Below are 13271 nucleotides of genomic sequence, written 5' to 3' on the forward strand. Positions count from 1 at the left end.
CAGGAAGCCATCCAGAGGGACTTGGACAGGCTCAACAGGTGGGTCCATGTGAACCTGATGAGGTTCAACAGGGCCAAGTGCAGGGTCCTGCACCAGGGTCAGGGCAACCCTTGGTACCAATACAAGTTGGGGGATGAAGGCTTTAAGAGTAGGTCTGAGGAGAAGGACCTGGGGGTATTGGTGGATGAAAGACTGGAGATGACCCAGCAGTGTGTACTTGCAGCCCTGAAGGTCTATTGTATCTTGGGCTGCATTCAAAGAAGCACGGCTACCAGGTCAAGGGAGGTGATTCTGCCCCTCTGCTCTGCTCTGCTCTGGTGAGACCCCACCTGGAGCTCTGTGTTCAGCTCTGCACTCCTCAGTACAGGAAAAACATGGAGCTGTTGGAAAGGGTCCGGAGGAGGCCACAGAAATGATCAGTGATGGAGCACCTCTGCTATGAGGAATGACTGAGAGAGTTGGGGTTGTTCAGCCTGGAGAAGACAAGACTCTGGGAACACCTTTCTGCAGCCTTTCAGTTCTTAAAAGGGGGCTATAAGAAAGATGGGGAGAAACTTTTTAGGAAGTCCTATTGCAACAGGATGAGGGGTAAACAGGTTTAAACTAAAAGAGGGGAGATTCAGGCTGGACATGAGGAAGAAACTCTTTACAACGAGGGTGGTAAAATACTGGCACAGGTTGCCCAGCGAGGTGGTGGATGCACCATCCCCGGAGACATTCAAGGCCAGGCTGGACGTGGTTCTGAGTGATATGGTCTAGTTGAAGATGACATCCTGCCCAGGCCATACCCAGGCTAGAGCCTGCTGGATACCCAAAATGCACAGGGAGGTGCAGACTGATGTGGTTTAGTGCTGCCCTCCCAGTAGATTGGGGCAGGTTTCGGAAATCGGAATAGGGGACCAGCAAAAGCTTTGATGCTCATATGTGGGACAGAGGGGTCCTGGCTGCACTATCCACTCTGGGCTTTGGAGGCAGCTCCTTTGGAAGCAGCAGATCCCATCATACTTTAAAGTGAGTCATTAAGCATTATCAGTTTAAGAGAAAAGTCAGCATGCCCACCACAGGGAGGAGGGGATGCCTTCAAGTACTTCGTGTTTTAATTCACTTACCAAGTTCTGTGGCTGCTGCAGAAGCTTTATCAGAGACGGATGGCTGTAACCTAATAAAAAAGGAACAAAGAAAGAAAATAGTTATTTCCATCTGGTTTTAATAAACAAATGTTTAGATTAACCTAGACTATAACCTCAACTTAATGCTTGACTGCTTCTGTGTAACTTGTGTATGTTTTAGCAAATAGTAATAGAACTTCTTTTGAAGTTAATGTACTTTAGCTTCAAATATTTTTTACAAAATACATTAATCTGGAACTTTGGTACAAATTTTGTGTCAGGAAATAGCAAAACTTATGTAAGTACTGAAAGTTAAAAACTGAACACAAAAATAAATGAACAAGACATGGATCTTTTGCCTGACAAGGCCTAACTGAAGCATTATAGTTACTGTAGAACTATTAACCACTTGCTTGCTCTCCTTTCTAGATTTCCCACATGTACTTGGTTTCTGTACAGTGCAACATGTGAACCTCTCCTCTTCCTCAGTTAAGAGCAGCTTTGCATTCTGCCAGTGCAGCCCACAAGCTGTTGTTTCTGTAGGTCACCATTTAGCTCTGGTATAGAAGCATCTCCAGTCTCTCCTTCCTGACACAGGCTGCTTGCTATTCTCACTCACCACAACCCTGATCTGCTAGACTTGTGTGGCTTTCACCATGCAGTGACCACCCACCACTGTGGAGGGAAGGTCCCCATGCAGCTCTGTCCATTACAGTAGCTGGAGCTATGCCTTCATAGCAATCTTTATCATCCTTGAGTATCAGGCTGATTATTCCCAACACAGTGACAGAGCTTCCCCCCTCCCTTCCCCCCCTGTGCTTTCTAACTGACTGGATTTTTCTTCATTGCAAAGTCAACATTCCCCATTTCTTCCATGCCATTCCTCAGTATTTGGCAGCTGACCATACAAAACAGACATGCAAAAATCCACATTTACTGTTTTCCCAAAGAAAGCTCACTTAGGAATTGTAATTTCACTGCATTACAGTGTGCTAACAAAACGTCAGCAAGGGCTTTTTGTCCTTCAACAGTTCCAGCCAGGCAGTGCAGGGTAACCTTACTAGCACAGCCATGCTGTTCTCAGAGCTGCTGTTGGTTGCTGAAGAGCACATGCTATGCCAGACCCAGTAGGGACAAGCCCTGGGACTCTGGCAGAACTTTGCCAGTGGCTTTACAGCGCTCCTTGACATCAGTCGCAGTTGGGCAGCGTTCACCACACCACCCTCTGCAGTGCTACCTCCACACAATGTGCAGAGTGCTGCCAAAACTGGGTTTGAGAGTTGTGCCTCCATACTGTCCAGATTGTCAGGCAGTCATACACTGGCATTTATCTGCATGCATGAAGATTCACATTCCAGCCAGGCACACTGCAGATGTTCATGTGTGATCATTAACAGTCCCACGGGAAGGAAGAGGCTTTCTACACAGACAGTCATGCACTTGGACCTCGTGGGCTGTGATAAACACCCAAATCTAACCCGCCACAACCCATTCATCATTCCAAGACACCTGCCTGAAAATCTTTGTTTCTCATAAATTCATATACCTCAGCTGTGCATCACCATAAAAACACCCCGTTTGACAAACTGCTGTCTCGTATTAAAGCAGCAGATTCTGCTCTTTTCACTTTCTTTCATGACCAGTTTTTTGTTCCTTCTAGTTTTCCTTACTTGGGAAAAGATGCAACAATGTGTCCTTTTTATCCAGAAACACCAAGATACTAAGGATGCTTTGGATCTAACACAAGAAGGACTGATGCGACTTGCTTGCTTACCGGTAAACCAACCTATCTGATACAAAAAAAAAAAAACAACAAAGGAGCCCAAAATTTTCATTTGAAGCCTGATTTCTAATGTATGAAGTGCCAAATCCAGAGATTAACATCATCTTTTATATAGCCTTTTAGAAACAGTTGGAAACTTCATCTTCCCTACTGCTCAAGAAGTCAGCCCGCTCTAATTTTATCACAAAAGCTTATCAAGCCAGTGCAGCTGAATGACAACAGCCCTGATTATCCTGGCTGAGCAATGGAGCTTTAGGCTACTGCATTAACAAATCAATTATAAATTCTGTTTTGAGTATTTTAGTTCAAAACAAGGAAATGCACAGATTGTTTTAGCTGCATGTCATGCTGCAAAGAATCTGTTGAAATTATTATCAAGAGAATCCGAGCAGTTATTTGTGACACAGACAACTAAATCTGCATTGCACCTGCTGTCATGGGAAGAGCTGTTGCTAGGCTGGAAGCTGTGTCACTGTGAGCTATAGCTGTGCTACTGCTGAAAGCACCTTTGAGAGTATACCCGGTATTTTAGAAGTCTCCAAACTAAACTCACAGAACTTTGTTATAAATAGCTACCACTACTCAGGAGCTTAACCATTAACTCTGCTATTGCTGGTAAAGACATGTAACACTGCTGCTGCTGTCAAGATGCATGAATAATGCAGAGATGTTTGTATCTTCTCTTAAGTAACACAAATTCAAGGCTTCTATTACCCGTAACTTACCCCTTCCCACCCACACGAGGTGTGTTTTCCATTCTCTTCATTTCAGGCCCAGCGGTCCTCCTAACATTCCCTATTCAGCTGATGGATCCCCAAACAGGCCCCAGAAGGAGAAGAGAGAATCCTTAGAGCCCAGCTGTTTCTAAAAGATGCTGAGCTGGTACATGGGTTAACAGTCATAAAGTAACACCAGGAAAAACTAAGCGGTTCAATAACTATTACACAACTGTGGCAGACAAATTCAGGAAGCTCTAGGCTGAGATGTCAAACAGTAGCATGCTTCACTGCGATAACCAATGTGAGGGTTTGTAGCTTTAGGAATCCACTCTCATATACACTCCTTCCAGAAGTGACAGGGCTGGCTCTTAAGAGGACACCTGCTTCATCACTCTTGGTGTGTGTCTAGATCAATGTGACAGGAAAGTACATGTCCTCAGGCTCATGAATGTGCCTCTTTACACGAGAAAAAAACTGGAGGCTGCTAAAACAATGAGACGGAGAAAGCCCAAAGAATCCATTTGATCCAAGCAGCAGGCTGCTGTCAATAATATCCAACTACACCTCTGCATAACCCCAAACACAACAGGCCTTCCCAGCACTGAAACCTGTGTTTCATTTAACATTTCAGGATGGTTGCCAGTACACATGCTGATAGAATCTCCACTTGTATTTAGCTCCACGGTGTTTCTAACTCCAGACAGACTAGATACAGATTTAAAGGAGTATATTGTACCACAGCTTTCCAAAAACCATGATAAAAAATGGTTTTAATTTTTGGTTTTCAGCAAGAAACAGCCCAGAACATCTTTGCCTGGAGGTTTTTTTTACTTTAATTCTTATCTCACCACACAGGCACTTATTATCTCTCAAGCTCTGCTGATAAATACATTGAGGTGGCAGACCATTATTAAATCTCAGGGCATCTTGACAGATTCATAAAAGGTTTTATTGGATTTACTTGCAGAGAGATAAGCACAGATGACTCGCAAGCACACTGTGATCTTGTTTTGGTGTCCCAGTCTAGAACCTAATGCTGTCACCAAGAGGGATGTTATTAGTAACCTCTGCAGCTTCAGATAGTCAGTCTTGTCATTCAGTGCAACTTAAAAAAAACCAAACGAATGCCATGTGGTCAATTAGATTTAGGTCAGCCTGTAAATATTCCATTTCCATTTACCCTTTGTTGCTATAAAGGGTATCACAGCCATTATCTGAAAAGGTATATGAAGAAGTGCACTATAGTCCCCTTGTGACTGAGGAACATGTCCTCTAGGACAAAAAAAACCCACAGTTTATTCTCACAAGCAAATTGCCACAGATGAGGGAGGAACTAGACGGCTTAGCTGATACAGATGGCTTATCAGTTACAGGTACTGGAGTCTTACATCTACGTCACCAGTTTCATTCAACCAGAAAAAGTAAACTGCAGAAGCCCCTGCCCATTTCTGCCTGTTAAGAAAATATTTCCACCTAAAACTTAAACGTTTTATACACAAAAACTGTATTAAAAGAGGTGTGCTTGCACCATCAGGCATTAGAAAGTCAGAAAGGCTCAGTGCACCACATGAACAACCTTCATTTCATTCTTTTGGAGTATGCACGGACATTCATAGAATCATAGAATAGTTAGGGTTGGAAAGGATCTTAAGATCATCTAGTTCCAACCCCCCTGCCATGGGCAGGGACACCTCACACTAAACCAAATCACCCAAGGCCTTGTCCAACCGGGCCTTGAACACCACCAGGGATGGAACATTCACAACCTCCCTGGGTAACCCATTCCAGTGCCTCACCACCCTCACAGTAAAGAACTTCTTCCTTCTATCCAATCTAAACTGCCCCTGTTTAAGTTTGAACCCATTACCCCTTATCCTATCACTACAGTCCCTAATGAAGAGTCCCTCCCCATCATCCCTATAAGCCCCCTTCAGATACTGGAAGGCTGCTATGAGGTCTCCACGCAGCCTTCTCTTCTCCAGGCTGAACAGCCCCAACTTTCTCAGCCTGTCTTCATAGGGGAGGTGCTCCAGTCCCCTGATCATCCTTGTGGCCTCCTCTGGACTTGTTCCAACAGTTCCGTGCCCTTCCTATGTTGAGGACACCAGAACTGCACACAATACTCCAAGAGAGGTCTCACGAGAGCAGAGTAGAGGGGCAGGATCGCCTCCTTCGGCCTGCTAGTCACGCTCCTTTTGGTGCAGCCCAGAATACGGTTGGCTTTCTGGGCTGCAAGCACACACTGAAGCCAGCTCATGTGCATTTTCTCATTGACCAACACCCTCAAGTCCTTCTCCACAGGGCTGCTCTGAATCTCTTCTCTGCCCAACCTGTAGCTGTGCCTGGTATTGCTTCAACCCAGGTGTAGGACCTTGCACTTGTCATGGTTAAACTTCATGAGGTTGGCATCAGCCCACCTCACAAGCGTGTCAAGGTCCCTCTGGATGGCATTCCTTCCCTCCAGCATATCAACTGAACCACACAGCTTGCTGTCATCAGCAAACTTGCTGAGGGCGCACTCAATCCCACTGTCCATGTCACCAACAAAGATGTTGAACAAGACCGGTCCCAACACCGATCCCTGAGGGACGCCACTCATTACTGGTCTCCAGCTGGACATTGAGCCATTGACCACAACTCTTTGTGTGCGGCCATCCAGCCAGTTCTTTATCCACCGAGTGGTCCATCCATCAAATTGATGTCTCTCCAATTTAGAGACAAGGATGTTGTGTGGGACAGTGTCGAACGCTTTGCACAAGTCCAGGCAGATGACATCAACTGCTCTACCCCTGTCCATCAGTTCTGTAGCCCCATCATAGAAAGCCACCAAATTGGTCAGGCAGGATTTCCCCTTAGTGAAGCCATGCTGGCTGTCACCAAGCACCTTGTTGATTTTCATGTGCCTTAGCATGCCTTCCAGGAGAATCTGCTCCAAGATTTTGCCAGGCACAGAGGTGAGACTGACTGGGCCGTAATTCCCTGGGTCATCCATTTTTCCCTTCTTGAAAATGAGGGTTATATTTCCCTTTTTCCAGTCATCGGGAACTTCACCTGACTGCCATGATTTTTCAAATATGATGGCCAGCGGCTTAGCAACTTCATTCACCAGCTCCTTCAGGACCCATGGATGGATCTCATCAGGACCCATGGACTTGTGCACGTTCAGGTTTTTTAGATGGTCTCGAACCAGATCCTCTCCTACAGTGGGCCCAAGGTCTTCATTCTCACAGTCCCTGCTCTACCTTCCAAGACCTGGGTGGTGTAGTCAGAGCCTTTGTCAGTGAAGACCAAGGCAAAGAAGTCATTCAGAACCTCAGCCTTCTCCAAACCCAGGGTAGCCAGTTCTCCCAAGAGCTTCCAGAAGGGGCCTACGTTGTCCCTAGTCTTTTTTTTATTCGCTATGTACCTATAGAATCCCTTCCTGTTATCATTAACATTCCTAGCCAAGTTTAATTCTAACTGGGCCTTAGCTTTCCTAACCTGGTCCCTAGCTTCCCAGGCAACATCCCTATACTCTTCCCAGGCCGCCTATCCTTGCTTCCACCTTTTATAAGCCTCTTTTTTCATTTGAATTTTCCTCAGCAGCTCCTTATCCATCCAAGGAGGTCTCCTGACCCTCCTGCTGCACTTCCTTCTAGTTGGGATGCAACACTCCTGAGCCTATAGCAGGTGATCCTTGAATATCAACCAACAGTCTTGGGCCCCCCTGCCCTCTAGGGCTGTATCCCATAGAACCTTACTAAGCAGATTCCTGAAGAGGCCAAAGTCTACTCTTTTGAAGTCCAGGGCAGTGAGCTTGCTACATGCTCTTCTCACTGTCCTGAGGATCTTGAATTCGACCGTCTCATGATCACTGCATCCAAGGCTGCCCTGGAGCATCACATTTCCAACATGCCCTTCCCTGTTGGTGAGCACGAGGTCAAGCATGGCACCTCTCCTTGTTGGCTCCTCTATTACTTTCTTTCAACTGCATGACCATGCACTAGTTTCTCAAATCAGCATTTCTTGTGTGAAGAACGGGAGGTCTTGAACATTAAATGCACTTCCTTTCCTAGACCCCTATTGTCCAATCCGACTCAAGTTAGATGATCATTGGCACACAAGCATTGTGCTTCTTTGTTTCACTCCTGTTTCTACATCAGCAGTGACAAAGAAGTTAACTCAGTGCAGCATCTAGTTAAAAGATAAAAATTATCTAGAACTTCTGTTAATGAAAATAAGCTGCAAAAATTTAAGAGCTCTGGAATAATTACACATTTACTGAGGTGCTACACGAGAGCAACAATACTAACTGTCTGCAAAGGAGACTGGGATAACTACAAACTCACTGCCATAAGACCCACAAGGTCTTCGGTAACAGAATTTTGGTAATGACCTGAACAGCACTGAATTCTGTTTCCCAATAAGGGAGGCCTGTAGGGATGATTTTGAGTCATCACAGTTTCTATATATAGCACAACATCTACCTTTTAAATTACCCCAGCACTCCTGCTCTTTCTGCTTTTGCAGAAATATATTTTTAAGCAACTGATAGGAACCATGGACAAGGAACAAACTGAACACCTACTGAAACCTGTATACCTTGCAGTTGGAGCCTACATCTCTGCCTTGCTGCTTTTCCTTCTTGAAACGCTTCATGAAAACGTAAAATTAGCTGACTTTCCCAAGTAGTTGATACACCCCATTGCTTGGTTCCTCAGCCCGGCTGGCCTGCATTTGCTTCCATCCAGCACCACAGTTCAGTGTTTGGTCTTTTTTCATCCTATTGGAGTCCGTATGGAAAACTCCTTTTTTTCAGTTCTTTTGAGATAGAAGTGTTAACTAAAGCATATAATTTATTGTTAAAATGTTCAAGTCATGTTTGTTAACGTTTAAAACAGTAACATACTGTTACAGAATCACAAAGTAACAAATCCAAGCAAACAAAGACCACCTAAACCATGGAACTTGCATATTCAAGTTAAGATTAATACTAGAGCACCTTCCACATACCACTATGTACTTCCAGTGAGTATTCAGTATTCAGTACTGTCAGTATTCAATTTGTAGTTTCTTTAGCTGTTCAAAAACACCACACGTAATACACAGCATTGAGGTGTACCCTGACTGCAATAAGGCATACCTTACGTCTGCTTTGTTTTTCTATCCAACCGTCTTCCCTGGTAGTGGCCAAGATAGATAAGAAAATGACAACTTGAGGAAAAAGCAAGAAGCTTTGGTACAACTGCCTCCTACCTATTGGGATGGATGAAATCTGAGAGTAGAGATCGAGCATGCGATTGCCATCTACATCTACAAGGTAGTTGCCTCGGCTCTCTTCATAGTTGCAAAAAAAATGTACAGCATCCGCATTCTGAAAGGAGAAAACAAACAATTAATGCTTTAAAATGTAGTAGTGTGTAGGTAGGTTCAACTAATGGCTCTACAGCAAAATCTGATAATATCTAACAATAAGATACAAAGGCACATTATATTAATTGCATAGGAATTAACTGTAGAGCTCTTTTTATAAAGAGGGACTGTTAAAAGGGCAAGTATGCACTTCTACAGAAATAAAGCACAGGCTTTAAGGAGCTGCTCATCTTGGCAAGGCAATACCCACATAGGCTGACATACTTTTAAGCTCAGGCCCAAATGTACCTATATTTTCATTGGCCACTTCATACCAACTTAAAAGGCATGTATAGTGTTTAAAGAAAAATCACTGCTCCCAGCTAAATAACTGCAGTATTCGAAATATACTAAAAAAGATTTTATTCAGATAAAAAAAGATTTTTATTCATTCATTCAGTGTGGAAACTCAGAGTCAAGTGTTTTACCTTTTTTTTTGGCATGGAATTAAACATACACAACAGGATTTCAAAACAAGTTCCAAAATCACAGTATTAATACCCCCAAAACTCAGAAAACTTGACAAGTTACCTGAATGCCACTCAGCTGCTTCATTAATTCCTGTAAAAAAACAAGCAAACAAAAGAGTCTCAAGTATGTAATTACCACATACTGAAGCAGAATGTATGCTTCTTTTTTCTGATCACATCAATCATATGCAAAACTTGCAGCCCTGTGTGCTTACCTAGCAACTCTACTTGCCACATGGACTTCCACAGTACAGCTTGCAAATATTACAATCAAAACTATGAACTGTGGCATGCAAAGCTACAGGGGCTGCAAACACAGTTTAATTGTAAATCTCCCCAGAGAGAAAGCTGCCTCTTCTATATTGATAACTGAAAACAAGAGAGAAATCAGAAAATAAGAGAAGCCAGAGTCCTACAAATTGGAACTCTCTTCATTTCAAAACCAAAACATTATTTCATATCATATAAAGCCAGCTGAGTTTCTGTTTCAGCAGCAGCACAGGTGATCAAGCCTCACGAGGTGTTTCATCAAACTGATGCTCTTTTGCTTTCAATTACTTCATACAGGAAGTTGGCAGTTGTGATTCAGATCTCTCTCTCAGAGAGAGGGCATTTCATTCATGAGCTTTTCACTCTCAGCATCTTCATAGAAGTGGCCGCAGACTGTTGTGAATTGATGTTTATTCGTATCAGATTTAAGGGTTGGAATTAAATTTATTTTCTAAAAAGTTAAACACAGCTAAAGAAAATGAAAAAAGAAAAAGCAAACCCCACAAAATCCAATCTACTGTGCTTTGGTAACTTACTCTAGATCGTGGTCCAGGAACTTCTGTCTTCATTAGAGGTCCATCATAATCAAAATCCACATCAATTTTAGCTGCAGCTTGACTGATATATCTGTGTCCTGTAAGAAATAATGAGAACCTGAGTACAGACCGTATTTTCTGTGCTCTCCTCTCAGAATAAATATCCATACCTTACCAGACTGAGAACACTTGACAGATGAGACCCATTACATTGTACTGTATGAAGTGAACTAAGTATCTTTGACAAGTGTTAAAATAAAACTAATACAAGGGAGGCGGCTTTAAAATAAATAAAGACCCCAAGTGAATTGACAAGGCAACTCTAGAGAAACAGAGACAAATCCTGCTGTAAAGGACATGGGCACTTAGGGCACATCTCTTTCCATCTCTGTTGTTGGGTCTGTCCATTACACCTTTGCCATAAATTCCCCACTCCTGTGCAGAGTTGGCTTCATTCACTAATAATTCATTCAGTAATAACCAAAAAGCCTGCTGGAGTCCACAGGTAAAAACCCTTGCGATGTTCTGAAATAGCTCAAAGAAAACCATCTGGGAAAGATTTGTCTCAGAAAGGTAAATGGCTATGTTTAAAATAAATTCAAAATCTCACATGAATGCACCATCTTGCAGTACAGCCCTGAAATCTGGGTCAGAAATAGTATAGTTTTTCCTCTTATTCTGCCTCTGACCTTGCTGTTCTTTATCCACATGTGTAATTGTGGAATCATAATAAACTTGACATCTTAATGAAACAAAATGGCAAAAATCCCCTATGCTTCATCAGTAACAGGCTCTGATTCCATTTCTGAAGTAACTTTCAAAATCCAGGGTTTCGGCATGCTTCATATGACAGAGACAGTTCTGGTGAGCATATATTCCAAATATGTACATATTCCATTAAAGGGAGTACAGGATAATATGGGAATTGTACATTTGCAACAAAGGAAGTAGACTCAAGAGCTCTACCAAGGTGACCAGTAAGAGACCATGAGCTTGCTCCGAATCCTGTGGTTAAGTGTTGAACTGAACTAACGCTCTTAACAATTGCATTTTTGTCAGGGAGCACTTGCAAACCTCTACCCAGGACAATGTCAACAACAAATTAACCGTCATATGCTTAATTTAGGGGAATTACACTTGGACCAGAATAATACTTGAAAGATAAGGGCATAACTTTAGTCTGTGATAGGCATTTTTAAGTTGGTGCGGTTTAGATAGCCCAAATGGCTTGCCTCAGTTTGTCAGCCCATGCTCAGATGTCTCAGTCAAGCTTAATTTTGAGAAACTATCTAAAAAATTACTGCCCTTTGGGATCCTCTCTAGCTGAGCACTTAAACTCACTGCTCATTTTGGGGAAATTTTGTCTGCAAAGATGATTATTCTCAGCTTTAATTCTAAGCCCTGAGATGTGTCAGTGCCTCTCTGCAAAGCTATTAATAGATTTCATTACAGCAACACCACTTCATTTTGGTGCCATTCTGTTTAGTGTTCATGTAAATTGGAGACCACATGACAACTGCTCCACTGGAAAAAAAGCAACTGCATATAAAAGATCGAAAGCCACGCAATTCATAGCCAATAAAGCTGCAGATTTAGTAGACACACCATGAAGTCTAAAAGGGGAAAAGAGACCAAACTAAGCCTTTTGTGCACCCTGCTCCTCCCTGATGGAGATCACAGCAAAACAGTGATAAATGTTTCTCCTTGTGTGTCCTCTTCTCTCCCTCCCCCGAGGCTCTGGGTGCTAGTTGAGATGATAAAGGAGAAAGCACCAAGAGATGCACAAATTATATATTGGGCATTTTGGAACTTAGCAGTAACAGGAATGATAGAGACCCTGTGCCACCGTGTCCCCTCTTCATCTCCCAGGGTTCTCCCACCCAGAGCAGCAGCTGACAGGCATACTGCCTGCCTTAGTCTTTCTGAGTCCTCATAAAACTACACTTGTTGGGACAGCAATTAAAGGTTTCCTCTCCAGCTAACAATCAAGGTACTCCTGCAAGTATTCAAGGTGCCTGACTGCCAGGCTCTAGACCTGAGGTCAACACTGAAAGACTTCCTGGCCATCACATGTGAGGTGTAAATGACATCTTCCCTCTTCCACTTCCCTAAAGGACAATCTGTGAAGTATTTTAACAGGTGAGGATTCTGAATTTAACACAGATTTAATTATTCCTCTAAGAAAATTCCATTGTGGGTATTGCAAAAGGCACAGTCTCCCCTACAAAACCACCCATACTTACTGAGCTGCACAACAGGGAATTAATTTGGAGAGTATTCTACTGCTGTCTTAACTTGTTTAACATCACGTGTCAAGAAGAGTGCGCTGTTAAACCATACTTTCATTAGTCAGGCTGTGTACCAAAGACCAAAACCAGCCAGCCTGCTTTGCAGATCATTATCATCACCTTGTTGCTACTGTTTATGCCTCTTTTGCATAGGTCTGTTGAACTAGGTATTTACTGAGGGCACACATAAACGATTAAAACCAAACAGTATTTTGCTGTGGAGTGTTGCACTAATTCTACCAACAGACAGGTTTTCATACACAAAGACTGGTCAAGTGAAACTAAAACATACAGGTCTTCCCTGAAGAAGAGTTGATCATTTTCATCAAATCAGTAGTGTTGGTCAATTTGTGAGACCGTATTTTTTTAAACCGCTTCAGGAGCAGCTTATCCAAACCACAATTATTTTCTGCAAAGCAGAGCAATCTAAAAAATGGAGCAACACAAGTGACAGGTTTCCCTTCATTCTCTTGTTATCTCCTAAAAAGCATGCTGCACGCCATCAGGTGTTGCAAGTGACTTCTAGGCTGATTCAGTGATACAAATTTGATTCTATATACTTGTTTTCAGGAGCCCACAGAGCATCTCATTTTATTAATACCAGTATTATGGCAGCTCTGCTGATTTACTGATTCTTACACTTGCCACAGAGTTGTTCCACATCCTAGCTCAGGCAAACACTATGGTTTGAATTTGAAACTTACA

The 13271-nt window shown here is 42.9% G+C and overlaps 1 protein-coding gene across 1 annotated transcript in view; it reads right to left on the minus strand.

Annotated features, from left to right (window-relative positions):
- The window catches only part of ABAT (4-aminobutyrate aminotransferase), a 61342-nt gene that overhangs the window by 12918 nt on the left and 35153 nt on the right, over window positions 1-13271 (minus strand). Inside the window, exons 3-6 of the mRNA XM_061474121.1 lie at window positions 10279-10376; window positions 9534-9563; window positions 8847-8964; window positions 1110-1159 (exon numbers count right to left, since the gene is read on the minus strand). Coding sequence (XP_061330105.1) covers window positions 1110-1159; window positions 8847-8964; window positions 9534-9563; window positions 10279-10376 — 296 coding nt within the window. The remainder of the gene's footprint in view (window positions 1-1109; window positions 1160-8846; window positions 8965-9533; window positions 9564-10278; window positions 10377-13271) is intronic.

Source organism: Pezoporus flaviventris, unplaced genomic scaffold (assembly GCF_033815535.1).
Source record: "Pezoporus flaviventris isolate CSIRO_AGI_PZ_B2104156 unplaced genomic scaffold, CSIRO_AGI_Pfla_v1 ptg000078l, whole genome shotgun sequence".
Classification (NCBI taxonomy): Eukaryota; Metazoa; Chordata; class Aves; order Psittaciformes; family Psittacidae; genus Pezoporus; species Pezoporus flaviventris.